Consider the following 17062-nt stretch of genomic DNA (forward strand, 5'->3'; position numbering starts at 1 on the left):
ATTTTATAGACACAATCGCCCCTGAAACCATGCCAAGCAGCGGCGGGACTTGATGGCTGTGGTAAAAGTTTCCTTTCACAATTGACGTGGAAAAGAAAAAAAAAAGGCTTTCAGCACCTGGTATTCCCGGACGGTCTCCCTTCCCTTTTGTTTTTTTTGTTGGTTTTTTTTTACAACCAGGGCCGAAACAGGCTTTCTTCCAAGACTTTTGGTGTTTTATGGAAACGTGGCTATCATGAAAAGTTATTGACAGCTTTTTATGCGGTAGCACGAATTTGCCGTTGCGACCTGCATTTTGCTGAATCAAAATAAATGCCTTGAAAAGTTTAAAAACACTTCATGGAAGTGTTGTGTTGGGTTCTTTTACAAGTCAAGCCTGCTGCTTTGAGTTCACAGGGAGCCATGCTCACTGTACATAGTCTGCTCTCTAGCGGTAAAAAATTGAACTACAATGCTGTGGATGTCACCACATAATATAGCTTTCAAACTCGTGTTATAGTTTCAATGTCGGAGTTTAAATTAGGCTTGCTGTTTCCGGATGCCATTCGTGATGGGTGTTGTAAAAAATAGTTTCTTAAACGATTGAAGTGCACATAAGAAAAAGAAAAAGCTTACAGCACCTGGTATTCCCAGGCGGTCTCCCATCCAAGTACTAACCAGGCCCGACCCTGCTTAGCTTCCGAGATCGGACGAGATCGGACGAGATCGGGCGTTCTCAGGGTAGTATGGCCGTAAGCCGTGAGGTGACCCAACACTTTGCATTTTATAGACACAATCGCCCCTGAAACTAGCGAGCGAGCCAATGAAGCCTTCAAAACTGCTTCGGCACATGGAGACCAAGCATCCTGCATTAAAAGACAAACCTTAACCACTTCACAGGGAGCCATGCTCTTTATTCACTGTACATAGTCTGTCCTCTAGCGGTAAAAACGTGAACTACAATGCTATGGCTGTCGCCACACAATGTAGGTTTTAAACTCGTGTTATAGTTTCAGTGTCGGAGTTCAAACTAGGCTTGCAGTTTCCGAATGCCATTCGTGATGGGTGCTGTAAAAAGTTCTTGGCTCAAACGATTGAAGTGCACATAAGAAAAAAAAAAAAAAGAAGCTTACAGCAACTGGTATTCCCAGGCGGTCGCCCATCCAAGTACTAACCAGGCCCGACCCTGCTTAGCCTCCGAGATCAGACGAGATCGGGCGCTCTCAGGGTAGTATGGCCGTAAGCCGTGAGATCTCTCAGAATTTTTCATTTTATAGACACAATCGCCCCTGAAACCATGCCAAGCAGCGGCGGGACTTGATGGCTGTGGTAAAAGTTTCCTTTCACAATTGACGTGGAAAAGAAAAAAAAAAGGCTTTCAGCACCTGGTATTCCCGGACGGTCTCCCTTCCCTTTTGTTTTTTTTGTTGTTTTTTTTTTACAACCAGGGCCGAAACAGGCTTTCTTCCAAGACTTTTGGTGTTTTATGGAAACGTGGCTATCATGAAAAGTTATTGACAGCTTTTTATGCGGTAGCACGAATTTGCCGTTGCGACCTGCATTTTGCTGAATCAAAATAAATGCCTTGAAAAGTTTAAAAACACTTCATGGAAGTGTTGTGTTGGGTTCTTTTACAAGTCAAGCCTGCTGCTTTGAGTTCACAGGGAGCCATGCTCACTGTACATAGTCTGCTCTCTAGCGGTAAAAAATTGAACTACAATGCTGTGGATGTCACCACATAATATAGCTTTCAAACTCGTGTTATAGTTTCAATGTCGGAGTTTAAATTAGGCTTGCTGTTTCCGGATGCCATTCGTGATGGGTGTTGTAAAAAATAGTTTCTTAAACGATTGAAGTGCACATAAGAAAAAGAAAAAGCTTACAGCACCTGGTATTCCCAGGCGGTCTCCCATCCAAGTACTAACCAGGCCCGACCCTGCTTAGCTTCCGAGATCGGACGAGATCGGGCGTTCTCAGGGTAGTATGGCCGTAAGCCGTGAGGTGACCCAACACTTTGCATTTTATAGACACAATCGCCCCTGAAACTAGCGAGCGAGCCAATGAAGCCTTCAAAACTGCTTCGGCACATGGAGACCAAGCATCCTGCATTAAAAGACAAACCTTAACCACTTCACAGGGAGCCATGCTCTTTATTCACTGTACATAGTCTGTCCTCTAGCGGTAAAAACGTGAACTACAATGCTATGGCTGTCGCCACACAATGTAGGTTTTAAACTCGTGTTATAGTTTCAGTGTCGGAGTTCAAACTAGGCTTGCAGTTTCCGAATGCCATTCGTGATGGGTGCTGTAAAAAGTTCTTGGCTCAAACGATTGAAGTGCACATAAGAAAAAAAAAAAAAAGAAGCTTACAGCAACTGGTATTCCCAGGCGGTCGCCCATCCAAGTACTAACCAGGCCCGACCCTGCTTAGCCTCCGAGATCGGGCGCTCTCAGGGTAGTATGGCCGTAAGCCGTGAGATCTCTCAGAATTTTTCATTTTATAGACACAATCGCCCCTGAAACCATGCCAAGCAGCGGCGGGACTTGATGGCTGTGGTAAAAGTTTCCTTTCACAATTGACGTGGAAAAGAAAAAAAAAAGGCTTTCAGCACCTGGTATTCCCGGACGGTCTCCCTTCCCTTTTGTTTTTTTTGTTGTTTTTTTTTTACAACCAGGGCCGAAACAGGCTTTCTTCCAAGACTTTTGGTGTTTTATGGAAACGTGGCTATCATGAAAAGTTATTGACAGCTTTTTATGCGGTAGCACGAATTTGCCGTTGCGACCTGCATTTTGCTGAATCAAAATAAATGCCTTGAAAAGTTTAAAAACACTTCATGGAAGTGTTGTGTTGGGTTCTTTTACAAGTCAAGCCTGCTGCTTTGAGTTCACACGGAGCCATGCTCACTGTACATAGTCTGCTTTCTAGCGGTAAAAAATTGAACTACAATGCTGTGGATGTCACCACATAATATAGCTTTCAAACTCGTGTTATAGTTTCAATGTCGGAGTTTAAATTAGGCTTGCTGTTTCCGGATGCCATTCGTGATGGGTGTTGTAAAAAATAGTTTCTTAAACGATTGAAGTGCACATAAGAAAAAGAAAAAGCTTACAGCACCTGGTATTCCCAGGCGGTCTCCCATCCAAGTACTAACCAGGCCCGACCCTGCTTAGCTTCCGAGATCGGACGAGATCGGGCGTTCTCAGGGTAGTATGGCCGTAAGCCGTGAGGTGACCCAACACTTTGCATTTTATAGACACAATCGCCCCTGAAACTAGCGAGCGAGCCAATGAAGCCTTCAAAACTGCTTCGGCACATGGAGACCAAGCATCCTGCATTAAAAGACAAACCTTAACCACTTCACAGGGAGCCATGCTCTTTATTCACTGTACATAGTCTGTCCTCTAGCGGTAAAAACGTGAACTACAATGCTATGGCTGTCGCCACACAATGTAGGTTTTAAACTCGTGTTATAGTTTCAGTGTCGGAGTTCAAACTAGGCTTGCAGTTTCCGAATGCCATTCGTGATGGGTGCTGTAAAAAGTTCTTGGCTCAAACGATTGAAGTGCACATAAGAAAAAAAAAAAAAAGAAGCTTACAGCAACTGGTATTCCCAGGCGGTCGCCCATCCAAGTACTAACCAGGCCCGACCCTGCTTAGCCTCCGAGATCGGACGAGATCGGGCGCTCTCAGGGTAGTATGGCCGTAAGCCGTGAGATCTCTCAGAATTTTTCGTTTTATAGACACAATCGCCCCTGAAACCATGCCAAGCAGCGGCGGGACTTGATGGCTGTGGTAAAAGTTTCCTTTCACAATTGACGTGGAAAAGAAAAAAAAAAGGCTTTCAGCACCTGGTATTCCCGGACGGTCTCCCTTCCCTTTTGTTTTTTTTGTTGTTTTTTTTTTACAACCAGGGCCGAAACAGGCTTTCTTCCAAGACTTTTGGTGTTTTATGGAAACGTGGCTATCATGAAAAGTTATTGACAGCTTTTTATGCGGTAGCACGAATTTGCCGTTGCGACCTGCATTTTGCTGAATCAAAATAAATGCCTTGAAAAGTTTAAAAACACTTCATGGAAGTGTTGTGTTGGGTTCTTTTACAAGTCAAGCCTGCTGCTTTGAGTTCACAGGGAGCCATGCTCACTGTACATAGTCTGCTCTCTAGCGGTAAAAAATTGAACTACAATGCTGTGGATGTCACCACATAATATAGCTTTCAAACTCGTGTTATAGTTTCAATGTCGGAGTTTAAATTAGGCTTGCTGTTTCCGGATGCCATTCGTGATGGGTGTTGTAAAAAATAGTTTCTTAAACGATTGAAGTGCACATAAGAAAAAGAAAAAGCTTACAGCACCTGGTATTCCCAGGCGGTCTCCCATCCAAGTACTAACCAGGCCCGACCCTGCTTAGCTTCCGAGATCGGACGAGATCGGGCGTTCTCAGGGTAGTATGGCCGTAAGCCGTGAGGTGACCCAACACTTTGCATTTTATAGACACAATCGCCCCTGAAACTAGCGAGCGAGCCAATGAAGCCTTCAAAACTGCTTCGGCACATGGAGACCAAGCATCCTGCATTAAAAGACAAACCTTAACCACTTCACAGGGAGCCATGCTCTTTATTCACTGTACATAGTCTGTCCTCTAGCGGTAAAAACGTGAACTACAATGCTATGGTTGTCGCCACACAATGTAGGTTTTAAACTCGTGTTATAGTTTCAGTGTCGGAGTTCAAACTAGGCTTGCAGTTTCCGAATGCCATTCGTGATGGGTGCTGTAAAAAGTTCTTGGCTCAAACGATTGAAGTGCACATAAGAAAAAAAAAAAAAAGAAGCTTACAGCAACTGGTATTCCCAGGCGGTCGCCCATCCAAGTACTAACCAGGCCCGACCCTGCTTAGCCTCCGAGATCGGACGAGATCGGGCGCTCTCAGGGTAGTATGGCCGTAAGCCGTGAGATCTCTCAGAATTTTTCATTTTATAGACACAATCGCCCCTGAAACCATGCCAAGCAGCGGCGGGACTTGATGGCTGTGGTAAAAGTTTCCTTTCACAATTGACGTGGAAAAGAAAAAAAAAAGGCTTTCAGCACCTGGTATTCCCGGACGGTCTCCCTTCCCTTTTGTTTTTTTTGTTGTTTTTTTTTTACAACCAGGGCCGAAACAGGCTTTCTTCCAAGACTTTTGGTGTTTTATGGAAACGTGGCTATCATGAAAAGTTATTGACAGCTTTTTATGCGGTAGCACGAATTTGCCGTTGCGACCTGCATTTTGCTGAATCAAAATAAATGCCTTGAAAAGTTTAAAAACACTTCATGGAAGTGTTGTGTTGGGTTCTTTTACAAGTCAAGCCTGCTGCTTTGAGTTCACAGGGAGCCATGCTCACTGTACATAGTCTGCTCTCTAGCGGTAAAAAATTGAACTACAATGCTGTGGATGTCACCACATAATATAGCTTTCAAACTCGTGTTATAGTTTCAATGTCGGAGTTTAAATTAGGCTTGCTGTTTCCGGATGCCATTCGTGATGGGTGTTGTAAAAAATAGTTTCTTAAACGATTGAAGTGCACATAAGAAAAAGAAAAAGCTTACAGCACCTGGTATTCCCAGGCGGTCTCCCATCCAAGTACTAACCAGGCCCGACCCTGCTTAGCTTCCGAGATCGGACGAGATCGGGCGTTCTCAGGGTAGTATGGCCGTAAGCCGTGAGGTGACCCAACACTTTGCATTTTATAGACACAATCGCCCCTGAAACTAGCGAGCGAGCCAATGAAGCCTTCAAAACTGCTTCGGCACATGGAGACCAAGCATCCTGCATTAAAAGACAAACCTTAACCACTTCACAGGGAGCCATGCTCTTTATTCACTGTACATAGTCTGTCCTCTAGCGGTAAAAACGTGAACTACAATGCTATGGCTGTCGCCACACAATGTAGGTTTTAAACTCGTGTTATAGTTTCAGTGTCGGAGTTCAAACTAGGCTTGCAGTTTCCGAATGCCATTCGTGATGGGTGCTGTAAAAAGTTCTTGGCTTACACGATTGAAGTGCACATGGGGCATTATGTACTAAGGTACAAGAGTCAAGAATTCCAAAAAGTGATTTTTTTTTCATTATTATTAACGCATTGGTTATGGATGAGTGACATCAGATGACAAATTAAAGTTTACATTTCTTCATGGGTGTATTTTACTGGAGTTTCTTCATAACTGGATTATAGAGCTTATAGAGCTATAAAAGTAAAATCAACTGAGTCTACACAAAATCAAATTGTGGTTATTTTAGTGTGATTATTGTGCAAAGAGTAGGACTCGATAAGTTCTAGATAAATTCTTCCAACCCATACTGAATGCATAAACTGTGATCAACTAAAACATCTCCCTATGATCTTTTTTAAAAAGGGCCATCACATTTCATTAAAATGGTATTCAAGGTTTTGACCAGCAGGTAGGATCAAGTCGACCTTTTTTTTTAACCAGTTAGACTGAAGGCTTTGTCAGACAATCACTACTTACAGTATATACACAGTATATACATAAATGTCCACAATATACCTCACTTGAAACTGTTAACGCTACAAGTACACACATATAAGTTATTCTGACACATTGGGTACTTTGGCATGAGATGTGACCGTTTGCCGGTTCTTCCTGAGACAGGCTGATTTGCGACAGTGGATAAAGACGTACAAAGGATGGATAAACACCAGCAGAGTGATCAGAGTGAGCGCAATGTCCACCTGCAACACATAAATAAACCTAGAGTTTATGACTTGCCCATTTCACCAAAAGAAGTTGAGATTTTTGATTGAACTTCTTTCCTTACCTTTATTACATAGGGCTTATGCTGTTATAAATGCTAACTGCCTATAACTTAAAAAAAAAAAAAAGAAAAACTAAGTGGATATTAGCACGCAAAGAGCAAAATTTGTGAGCTTGAGGACACTTGTCCGGGTGGATATTTTTGGCTAATGTTAGGATTTGATGGTCATGTGGTGGACCATCACCTAGCAACAAGATTCACTTGACAAGCTGACTGTTTGCTGTTCAACAGATAGTTACATCCATCTATTTTCTATGAAACAAGTCTAAATATTTGTTCTGCAAGTATCCGCTGTTTAAAGAAAGATAACCTGCTGGTTGAGATGTCACTGAAAACATTAAAAGTACTTAAAGGAGCAGTTACCTCAGGCAGGACAACAATTCCAGGAACACATGCAAAACATCCAGTATGATTATGTAAAAAGCAATATACAGTGGTACCTTGAGATACAAGTTCATTTTTTCTGTGATGAGGCATGTAACTCAAAACTCACTCAAATATCTTTTGCTATTGAAATGAATGAATAGAAATACTATTAATGTATTCTAGAACCCCATGCAAAAAGTACCAAGAAATGTTTGTAAGTTGTCTTTCAAAAATGAAAACAGTCATAAAAACATATTGTGAGAAGTTACATCCATAGAATGTAAATAATTAGTTTGTGCATCAATTCTGTTTAATTCCTTGTGTCTCCTTCTGGTGTGTGCGCGACTTGGCCGCAGTATGAAACAATGAAGTGCACACAAATGAAGTGTCAGTCAGCTACTGACTAAGGAATCTGCAGTCAAATTTTTTTGCAGACAATAAAGAGTACAGTCGACCCCGGCATATTACCGATTTGGAACCCACAGTATTTTGGGAGGGGTTACTAGAGTGTTTATGACCCCATTTTCCCCCAAAATATAAAACAAATGTTTGTCTCTTTTTTTTTCAAAAAATTAGAATTGTAGGTTTTGGAAGGGAAAAAATCCCCCCCACAAATTTAAATTTTTGCTATTTGTGCGCTTCCTGAAATTAAACTGAGTAAATTCAACAAAAACTTCTTTTCAGTGCAAATACTTACATAAAAAGGATCTCCCTCAAGAGGTCCTTTAACGAGTGCAAAGCAGGGGTACTGAAGTAGTGAAAATACTGCTGACAAAGACATGACAAGGCCATAAAGCTTCCCAAAGTGACAAGCTGGAAAGCTGAGGAAAAAACAATAACAATTTATATGACAAATTTAATGCCTGAATAATCAGCATGAGAATTTGCAAGAAGATTTTTTTCCACTCACGCAATGCTAATGAAGACTGCATTTCCCCCGTAGAGGAAGGAGCGGTTGATGACTTGCAAAACAAAGGTGAAGTATTGCAAAGGCAGTGAGGGAATGGAGGCACACAAAGAAAAAAGCAGGCACTGTAGGCCAGTCAGGAACAGTGAGGCAGAGGCAGAACGCAAGTCTGCCTCCTTCTCTGTTATGCCTACAAACAAACAAAAGTTGTTAGAGCTGCACACATTTTTACCCACACGATGGTCAGAAACCCTGCACTAAATTACATATTGTTTTTTTTTACCTTGAATTGGCAGCTACTCTTTTTGTAACCTTGACATTGTGAAGACACTAGAATAAGATACTGTACTCTGGTTCAGAAACAGCGCACCATTTGCAATGTATTTTCAGATGAACTAAGCATCAAAACTGCACATGAAAGAAGACAGTAGATGTAATCTTCGGAATGCGACTAGATTTGACTTTAAAAAGTGATACAAAACCATTGAACTTTTCTTCGAAAGGAACTATTCAATTTTCCCTGCTACGCCTCGCTTGGTTCGGCCAGGCTGTCGTTGCTTTTCAGTCACAACAGGCAGCAATCAATTACGACAAGATCTACTGAACTGTGCAAGCCTCCATTGCACATTTGCAATACGCGGGGATTGGCCATTAGATTTCACGAGTGGCGAGTCTCGGCCACTAGACCTTACCCGGCAAATATCAATCACTGTTAAATGATGTGGCAAAATTACAGCCCATGAAATGCACAGAAGCATTCGCACATATGAAAAATCCATTTACAGGTTTAAACCAGGGAGACGGCTGCTCGCTCTCAAACCATAAAAATATAGTACATACAGTACACATGTATTTTGTTTTACAATAATCATTAATCAATTTCATATGTACCAATGGATGAAATATTGAAGCTTGTGGCAAAAAATACAAGATCCATTTGAATAGAGTTGCTTTAATTCACTTGGTCGCTGGCGGCTGGCCGAAGCCACGACTCTTGATGCGGGGCCGCGACCTTCGAGCCGAGATACGGCAGAGGCTACCGGCTGTGGCTGCAGAACGTCTTTATCGCGATCAAGACTACTCAAAGTTTCCATGGTACACCTTGCCTTGTTTTTGGACATCTGGAGACCTCTCACTCAGTTGAATAGAGAGCTCGCTCTCATTCAAGTGAATGAACTGGATGAGCGCTGCATGCCAAGAGGCTTTACCCTCACAATTTCATCCATTGGGGCAGTATGTATTAAATAAATGTGGTTAAGTATTGTTTTAAAACAATATGTGTACTGTATGAATTTTTATAACTTGGCAGTGGCCAGCTGTCAGAAAATGGCCATGTCCTGGGAGTTCCTGGCTACATCGCTTAAAGCAACATCTGACAGCCAGTCAGCATGCATTCTAGAATTTGGTTGGAAGAGGTTCTCTGGGATGGTTCCGTTACACAGCCCCAAAAAAGTGTAATGGAGAAATAAAAAGGGAGGTTTCATCCTCGATTTACCAGGACCAAGAGGCTTTCCCTTGTGTCTGTCCAGTATGAGTCCATTCCAGGGTGCACACAACACGCCAAACAGCTGCGTCATGGCAAAGGCGTTGGTGTACTGACTCACTGAGGGAGTTAGAATGCACACAAAGTCAGCCAAATACAGTTCTGTGTGTCCTGTTCGTTTGTGTAACTAGCAGATTTACCCAGGTTGGCGTCATTTTCGGCCAGGTGGGTGAGCATAGAATTGAGTGTGCCGATGAAGAGGTAATGTCTCAGCTGCATGATGGACAACCATACCAGGTGGCACATGAAGAACCAAGACAGCACGCAACTCCTGAAACTTGGCACTAAATCTGCGGTACAGTTGTAATGATCAAACAGTGTTCTGAATTAAACAGACTATTTTATAATCGATCTATTATGTAACCCTTTTCTAAATCACTTGTACTCCGGATTTTGAAACTAATGTCAGAATGGTTTTATAATAACAGTGTGGCTGTGATAAAATAGAGCTCCTGGTGTTAATTTATTGATATCTTTACGGTTGTAGTTAACACTCCAAAATGATGCTTTTCCAAGAGGTTAACAACTATTACCTTTTCCAGACCTACTGAGTTCTGTCTTGTCCTCAAATGTGTTCATCTTGTAACTTGACTCAGTTGAAACTGGCAGGGCTTCATTCCTCATTTTCTCCTCCACGTTGTGAGAGTTGCCTTTTCCACATTTCAATCTACAAGATCATGTAACGTCTAAACCACATGTGTCAAACTCAAGGCCCGGGGGCCAGATATTGCCCGCCACATCATTTTATGTGGCCCGCAAAGACAAATTGTGCATCAAGTTTGTGTCATTACTAGAATTGCAAATTGTCTTTACTTTTAATAATATCTTTTTTTTAAAAATATTTGACCAGTTTTTACGAATCTGATTTGAAAACGAGTTATTTGTCAGTTGGTTTTGTAGCTTTTACGTTATATAATATGAGGTGCTCATACATTTATTTGGGTTGACAGCCATAATGGCCCTCCGAAAGAAGCTATGACTACAATGCGGCCCACGAAAAAAATGAGTTTGGCACCTCTGGTCTAAACTGTATAGTGCACAGGCAAGGCGGAAATCACATTCTTACCCATAGGTGTAGCCCTGTGGCACGGGGTAGGGGATATGAGTCTTGGGCATCAGAGTGATTGTCCGCACAACGTGCAAAATGGAGCACAAGGACAGAAAGAGGAAGGAGGAGCGCAATGAGATGCCTTGTTCATGTAGGACCTGCACAGTGGACAAGAACTAATGGTTGAACACAGAACAGTGACTTTTTGTTGTAGTCAACCACTCAACCATCTCAACCACTTTGCTAAAATTAGCTAATGTTATATATATTTGTATATTAAAAATTATTTTAATTGTTTTTTTTTTGGATACTAATTTCTTGAGCGGGTGAGTTTTGTTGGGTATAAGCTAATACCTTCCAAGCTATTTGTAGCGAAGCAATATTATATATTGTATGCAATTCACTTTTTTTATATCCGTATTTATTGAGACTGACCTGTATATACATACATGTACCTGTATATACACAAGTCAGAAAAGAAACATTCATATATATATGTGTATATATATATATATATATGTGTATATACACATATACACATACATACATACATACATACATACATACACACACACACACACACACACACACACACACACACACACACACACACACACACACACACACACACACACACAGATAATTTCTGATGCTGGTATTAGTTCATTGATTCACGTATTCATGTGTGTGTGCATCGGTTTACCTTCATGACAAGAAACACTGCCGATGAAGAGTCAAAGGCACCATTGTGGAGGGTGATGATGGTCGAGCGATGAGCTCCAAACAGGTTGCCCACCTTTTATGATGCACAAAGACACAATCGTAGAATATTTATTGACACTTTGTATAATTTATTTCATTACAAACATCTATGTCAGCCAGAATTTATTTGGATTCGGAAGATTTGGACTTGATTCATGACTAAAAACCATCACATCACAACAATAGAACAAAACATTACTGTGCCAAGTAAATCATCTGGATCAGGTAATGAATTTATACCAGGCATGGGCGATTATTAATATGTGTATATCATGACAGACTAATTTTGTTTTGACCGAACAATCAAGAGGATGGATGTCTTTGAGTAAACAGTGATTAGGGAAGGGCGTACTTGTGTTCAGTTACATCTGCCAACTTAACCGCGACTGATTGAAGGCAAGGCCCTGGGCAGAATGAGTTAATAGAATTTCATTGAACAAACATTTGAAGTCACATGTTTGATATTATAATTTAGGTTGCACAAGCCAACACCATTCATCATGTAAATGAGTTTAGAACTAATGTAATACAGTATTCAAGTTGTAATCCAATTACTGTACTGCTTCTTACCTGCATGTTTGTCATAAGGAGCAGAATCCCCCCAATAGCCATGCAGGACAGAGCGGGATAAAGCAGGATTGAAAGTGCTGAAATAAAAAAGTGTTCAACTGAAATACGGGTGAGGATTTATACATGTACTTTTAGTTTTGGATTAAGATGTCAATTCAAGTCACATGTAAGTTGATCTCCACTCCGCTCCAAAAGTATAGGGCCAACATATTAGAAAAGATGGGACAAAATGGAATAAAACCTCAAATTTAGTGGCAATTATTTCATATAATTAAAGCTAACCTGTGACCCATTGACATGAATAAACCTCTTATATTATGATGCTTTTCCAGGCTTTCAATGCAGCATAATCTTTACATTGTTGTTCGTAAGGTTATTCAATAAAAATGCACACTCTGTTTCAGTTAACTCTGAGATTGACTTGGACAGTCCGGAAGATTTAACTTCTTTCCCCTGATAAACTTCTTTTTTGTTTTGGTGGTATTTTTGTCAGCCAAAATGTTTCCGGATGTCACAAAACTTTGTCAATTAACCTTTCAAGGCGTCACAGAATTTGGCTCATGAGGTTTCAGAGAAAAAGTACTGTAGTTTCCTTCAAGAATTTGTCTCATATTCATCCTTTGATGTCAAATCCAAAAGTTTCTCATCGACGGCAAAAGGAATGACCCACACGGTTACAATACTTTTGGAGGAGAGAATTGACAGTATTGTTCATACTTGTGTGTGTTTGTTTGCACCTACTTGAATTAGCAAAGGTCACGAGAAGGGTTCCAGTCGTGTATAGAGATCTGGAGATGAATGAAAAACATATCATCGGCCACATAGCAACTACCCAAGTCATTTTTCATTGTTTTAGGAAAACAACAAAATAACATCCAGCTCACCCACAACCCCAATGAGGATAATAAGTAGTCCATACAAAATTGATGGCATGCAGTGAAACATTCACTGTGTCACTTGGATGGGTTTCTGCACAATTCTTTGATTGTCTGTTTAAGGTATTACATTTAGGTTGTCATGTTTATCCCGACAATTTGAAGGGATACAAATATCACGTACAAAAGGATTACTGATTTCATTTGCTTTGGCACTTCAGCACTGTAGAAACACCTTGCCTCATTAATTTGTTTGTGGGTTTATTTTTTGTTTTAGGTAAGGCAGCGAGGCTCATTCTGTGAAATGTAAGGCCAACTTGGTCTCAATAGAATACGATACCTGTATAGGGTAAAGAGGAAAAACTCACATTGCCAGCAGCCTGGTTATCATTGTGCCAAAGCGATCAAAAATGAATCCAGAAAATAGATTCATAAAGTTGTTGAGGAAAGATGCAATGGTGAAAACCAGAGCAAACTTCTCATCCTGACTACTGCAGTCTGCAAAGATGGGAAGAAAAGCACATATTAGTTTTCACTAGAAAGTAACTGCAAGTGAAACCGCGATAAACGAACCGCGATGTAGCGAGGGATTACTGTATTTCCCTAGCCGTTTTTGAGGTATTTTAATTCACCTTGTGTTCAGTGCATACAAAAAAACTTCTAGCAAAGCATTCTTACAATATATTTGGAAACTGTTACTTTTTTATTTTTACGTTGTGCAAACACCTCCTGTTTTACAGTTTGATGAGTGAGCTCAGCGTGTTGTTTTTCAAAATCTACTTAGGATTGCAAGGTCATGACATTACAAATTCAGAGTTATGTGCTGTCAGCCCTTTGCAGCCTTACAAACATGCAACAAAACAAGTAACTAGGGTATTTCCATGAGTAGCAGGTGAAGGACATGCATTTTAAGTTGGGCTTGTAAGAATCCTCTGTCTTGCCGAGTAGGAGATCCAACTTCAGGAAGACGAGTGATTACAATCCTGACTCAGATATTCTTGTGAAACTTCAACGCATCAATAGTTGGAACACAACATGTGCCATGCAGGCTCAATACCTGCCCCAACGTGCACAGAGATTTTTGCTGTCTTAAAGTGGCAAAATTATGTGTGTGCAGTGCCCATGCTGTTTGAAGCGCCACAGTGCAGTCGGGAATTACTTTTTTTTTTAATCTGCAATCTTTTTTTCTTTTTTTTGGGGGTGTGTGGCATGACATACCTTAACGAGGACATGGAGCTAGACAGATTAGCAAACAAGGAGAGACATCAAGTATTACACATTTCAATGCTTCTTACAGAAAACATGGGAGCCACAAACCACTTTTGACATCTAAAATCCACCTACGCAATAGCAGAAGACTCCATCCCCTCCTCCCACCCCAACCAACTGCTAAACTGGTCCACAATCTTGTGGCCTCCCATACTAACACTGTTTTGGCCTCCATCACAAGTACCAACATGAACTCCAACTGCTCTGCAACCGCTGCACGTCTCATTACTCAAAGCCCATCTTAACAACCACATTACCCCCAGTCCCCAGGATATCTGACAATCTATTTGTAAATATATCTTATATCATATCTTCTCAACCCCATAGCAGCAACCACTGGCATTAAAGGGAAATATTTGTGTCCTCAAAGATGTGATTGAAGGGAATCATATTGTGCATTTTGTTTTCCACGGTGGGGAACAGTTCCCATGTGTCCTGTCTCAGACATTTATCGATCAAAATACACAAAAGACAAAGAATTTGGTTTTGGAAGGCAATTCTTTTTCATGCAAATGCTAAATATGTTTGTGTAGCTATGATAGTGGGGCGTAGCTTCGGCATGTGTAGAAGCGAGGGGCTACTGTGGTTTGCCAATTCAGCGAATTAGTCCCAATATTTAATGACTTTTTAAAAATATAAACTATTATATCACTGCTGTTGGACAGTTGGGGAGACTCTGAGACTCCATCCTGAGCCTGAGATATTTCTCCCTTCATGTCCAGACTGCATGCAAAACGCCCACCGGCTTCTTAAACAATATATTTATTGTGTATCTTACCTTTAATACCAGTTGTGACATCGCTGTCAGGAGCACTGACACACAGCTGACTGAAGTACCCATCCTTCTTCAACACAAACACCAAGGAGGCATACCCAAACACAACACCAGCAAAGCAGAGACACTCAAGCACCCCAGACAGGAAGGTCAGTCTGTAGAGCAGCCTCGTACCCATCTTGTGACTGTGCATGCTTCACTTTTCTTTGCTTCCAAAAGTTCCACTGATCAGTCAAGGTTGAGTTTTTTTCCTTAAAGGGTGCCTTCTTGAATTGTATCCCCCCCCCCAACACACACACACACACACACACACACACACACACACACACACACACACACACACACACACACACACACACACACACACACACACACACACACACACACACACACACACACACTTTCTTCTAAACTGTATTGTTGCCAAACTGATTTGGAATCCTACATAACCCCAAATTTCTACAACACAGAAAGGAGACAAAGAGACTTGCATTAGTGCCCAATCACCACAAACAGTATTTTCCATTTCTTTAGATGTGCAGTCTTTTCAAAGGAAAATTTAATCAAAAATCAAATTGCTCGTTTTTCTTTTTTTCTAATAAATCTTACATAAATCAAACATCTGCCAAAAACTTCTAGATCACTAGCCGGTCACTACGACGCTGTACAGTGATAAAATTAAAAGTATATTGCCGCTATTGTGCAGATTTACTGTCGCAGACGTGCAGTGTTAATCCGGATTAGACTCCATTGCATTAATCTATATTGACACAACTGTAGTGTCGTCGTCACACATGTCAGTATGTCCTGTAATACCGGTTTTCACGCATCGCTTTAACATATTGTAGCAGAATTTAGCGAGAATATTAGACGTTAACGTGAATCATAATTACCTTACAGTGTCCGGGAGTAGTAAACATTGTATTATGTTAGCTCAGGGACGCGACCCGCGTCTTGGAGCCGCAACTGCGCTCAATCGAGTGCGTCAAGGAGGCGGGAATAAGCATGACCAAGAGCCGTTTTACGTTTGTGACGTATGAGTATTTTGATAAAGGATCTCTGTCAAGTGACTGTGTTCCTATATCAAAAGCGTAACAATGTAATAACGCACTGAACACAATGTAATAATATATTTTTGATGATATACGTCCGATTGATATTTTAATGTTTGCCTTTAGTTTGTCAACTATACTGACAAGATTTTGACCACTTGCACGGTTTAAATTTAGGGTGACCTGACGTTCTCTTTTCCCCGGACATGTCCTACTTTTCAGCCCTAACAAAATGTCCGGGGGGATTTTCAAAATTGTCCGGGATTTTGTTGGACTGCTACAAATCAAACATAATACATGTACAGTACGTTGTTTATAGTATTGCCACTCCGTTCCATTTCACTCAATTCCAGGTTCTTCTATATCGTTCACAAATAAATGGCACCCTTCTTCTCAAATCGAGTCACTTTGCTACTTTACTTAGTGTACCACTATAAAACCAAAAATGTCAGTGTACACATATGTTTTTTTTTAGTGTACATATGTTTTTGTTATTGTATATATGTTATGTTGTGTTATTCGGGGCAATAAATGCAATTGCTATGCAGACACCATATCATTGGTGTCATAACATATGACACCAATTATAACACCCCCCTCCCTCCCCAAAAAATAAATAAATAAAAGCTCCCCCTCAACCCCTTCCATAAAAAAAAAAAAAAAAAAAAGGTGTGCTCTTTTTCAGAAACCCAAATCTGGTCACCCTAGTTTAATTATCCATCCATTCATCCATTTTCTATACTGCTTGTCCCCACGGGAGTCGCGGGCGTGCTGGGGGACATCCTGAACTGGTTGCCAGCCAATCACAGGGCACATAGAGACAAACAACCATTCACACTCACACTCACACCTAGGAACAATTTGGAGTGCCTACCAAGCATGTTGGGATGTGGGAGGAAATCTGACTCCACGCAGGGAGGGCCAGAGGTGGAATTGAACGTGCACCCTCCTAACTGTGAGGCGGACGTACTAACCAGTGCTCCACCGCTTAATTAGATATGTTGAGATTCATCTGTAATAAGAAAACCAGTTTTTTGTAATTCTACATTAATTTAGAAAAATGAAGTGGATCGATTCATTGTACAAATCATTTTAGATGGTGTG

The 17062-nt window shown here is 41.0% G+C and overlaps 1 protein-coding gene, 7 non-coding genes and 2 pseudogenes across 9 annotated transcripts; all 10 read right to left on the bottom strand.

The window, feature by feature from the left end:
• Positions 1 to 608: 608 nt before the first annotated feature.
• LOC148398945 (5S ribosomal RNA) lies at positions 609 to 737 on the bottom strand (annotated as a pseudogene).
• A 368-nt stretch (positions 738 to 1105) lies between these two features.
• On the bottom strand, positions 1106 to 1224 carry LOC148398946 (5S ribosomal RNA). The gene has a single exon (XR_015858358.1). It is a non-coding gene; the product is annotated as a 5S ribosomal RNA (ribosomal RNA).
• Positions 1225 to 1855: 631 nt separating this feature from the next.
• On the bottom strand, positions 1856 to 1974 carry LOC148398947 (5S ribosomal RNA). The gene has a single exon (XR_015858282.1). It is a non-coding gene; the product is annotated as a 5S ribosomal RNA (ribosomal RNA).
• Positions 1975 to 2342: 368 nt separating this feature from the next.
• Positions 2343 to 2451, bottom strand: LOC148398948 (5S ribosomal RNA; annotated as a pseudogene).
• A 631-nt stretch (positions 2452 to 3082) lies between these two features.
• Positions 3083 to 3201, bottom strand: LOC148398949 (5S ribosomal RNA). Its single transcript, XR_015858283.1, has one exon. It is a non-coding gene; the product is annotated as a 5S ribosomal RNA (ribosomal RNA).
• A 368-nt stretch (positions 3202 to 3569) lies between these two features.
• On the bottom strand, positions 3570 to 3688 carry LOC148398950 (5S ribosomal RNA). Its single transcript, XR_015858353.1, has one exon. It is a non-coding gene; the product is annotated as a 5S ribosomal RNA (ribosomal RNA).
• A 631-nt stretch (positions 3689 to 4319) lies between these two features.
• Positions 4320 to 4438, bottom strand: LOC148398951 (5S ribosomal RNA). Its single transcript, XR_015858284.1, has one exon. It is a non-coding gene; the product is annotated as a 5S ribosomal RNA (ribosomal RNA).
• Positions 4439 to 4806: 368 nt separating this feature from the next.
• On the bottom strand, positions 4807 to 4925 carry LOC148398952 (5S ribosomal RNA). The gene has a single exon (XR_015858354.1). It is a non-coding gene; the product is annotated as a 5S ribosomal RNA (ribosomal RNA).
• A 631-nt stretch (positions 4926 to 5556) lies between these two features.
• LOC148398953 (5S ribosomal RNA) lies at positions 5557 to 5675 on the bottom strand. Its single transcript, XR_015858285.1, has one exon. It is a non-coding gene; the product is annotated as a 5S ribosomal RNA (ribosomal RNA).
• A 383-nt stretch (positions 5676 to 6058) lies between these two features.
• On the bottom strand, positions 6059 to 15920 carry slc43a3a (solute carrier family 43 member 3a). 2 transcript variants are annotated; one of them, XM_088374253.1, is made up of 14 exons: positions 15800 to 15920; positions 14910 to 15365; positions 13231 to 13360; positions 12729 to 12775; positions 11988 to 12064; positions 11359 to 11451; positions 10674 to 10813; positions 10141 to 10274; positions 9748 to 9897; positions 9560 to 9667; positions 8068 to 8254; positions 7855 to 7978; positions 6795 to 6841; positions 6564 to 6708 (listed from the first exon to the last, which is right to left on the bottom strand). In XM_088374253.1, exons 2-13 carry the CDS (start codon positions 15097 to 15099, stop codon positions 6836 to 6838), a joined length of 1386 nt encoding a protein of 461 aa, XP_088230379.1. In that variant the 5' UTR covers positions 15100 to 15365; positions 15800 to 15920; the 3' UTR covers positions 6564 to 6708; positions 6795 to 6835. The 2 variants fall into 2 exon arrangements, with proteins under 2 accessions (XP_088230378.1, XP_088230379.1); XM_088374252.1 differs by lacking the exon at positions 6795 to 6841 and having other exon boundaries at positions 6059 to 6708.
• Between the last annotated feature and the right edge of the window lie 1142 nt (positions 15921 to 17062).

This window comes from Syngnathus floridae, chromosome 4 (assembly GCF_059516105.1).
Source record: "Syngnathus floridae isolate MCC-2025c chromosome 4, RoL_Sflo_1.0, whole genome shotgun sequence".
Lineage (NCBI taxonomy): Eukaryota > Metazoa > Chordata > Actinopteri > Syngnathiformes > Syngnathidae > Syngnathus > Syngnathus floridae.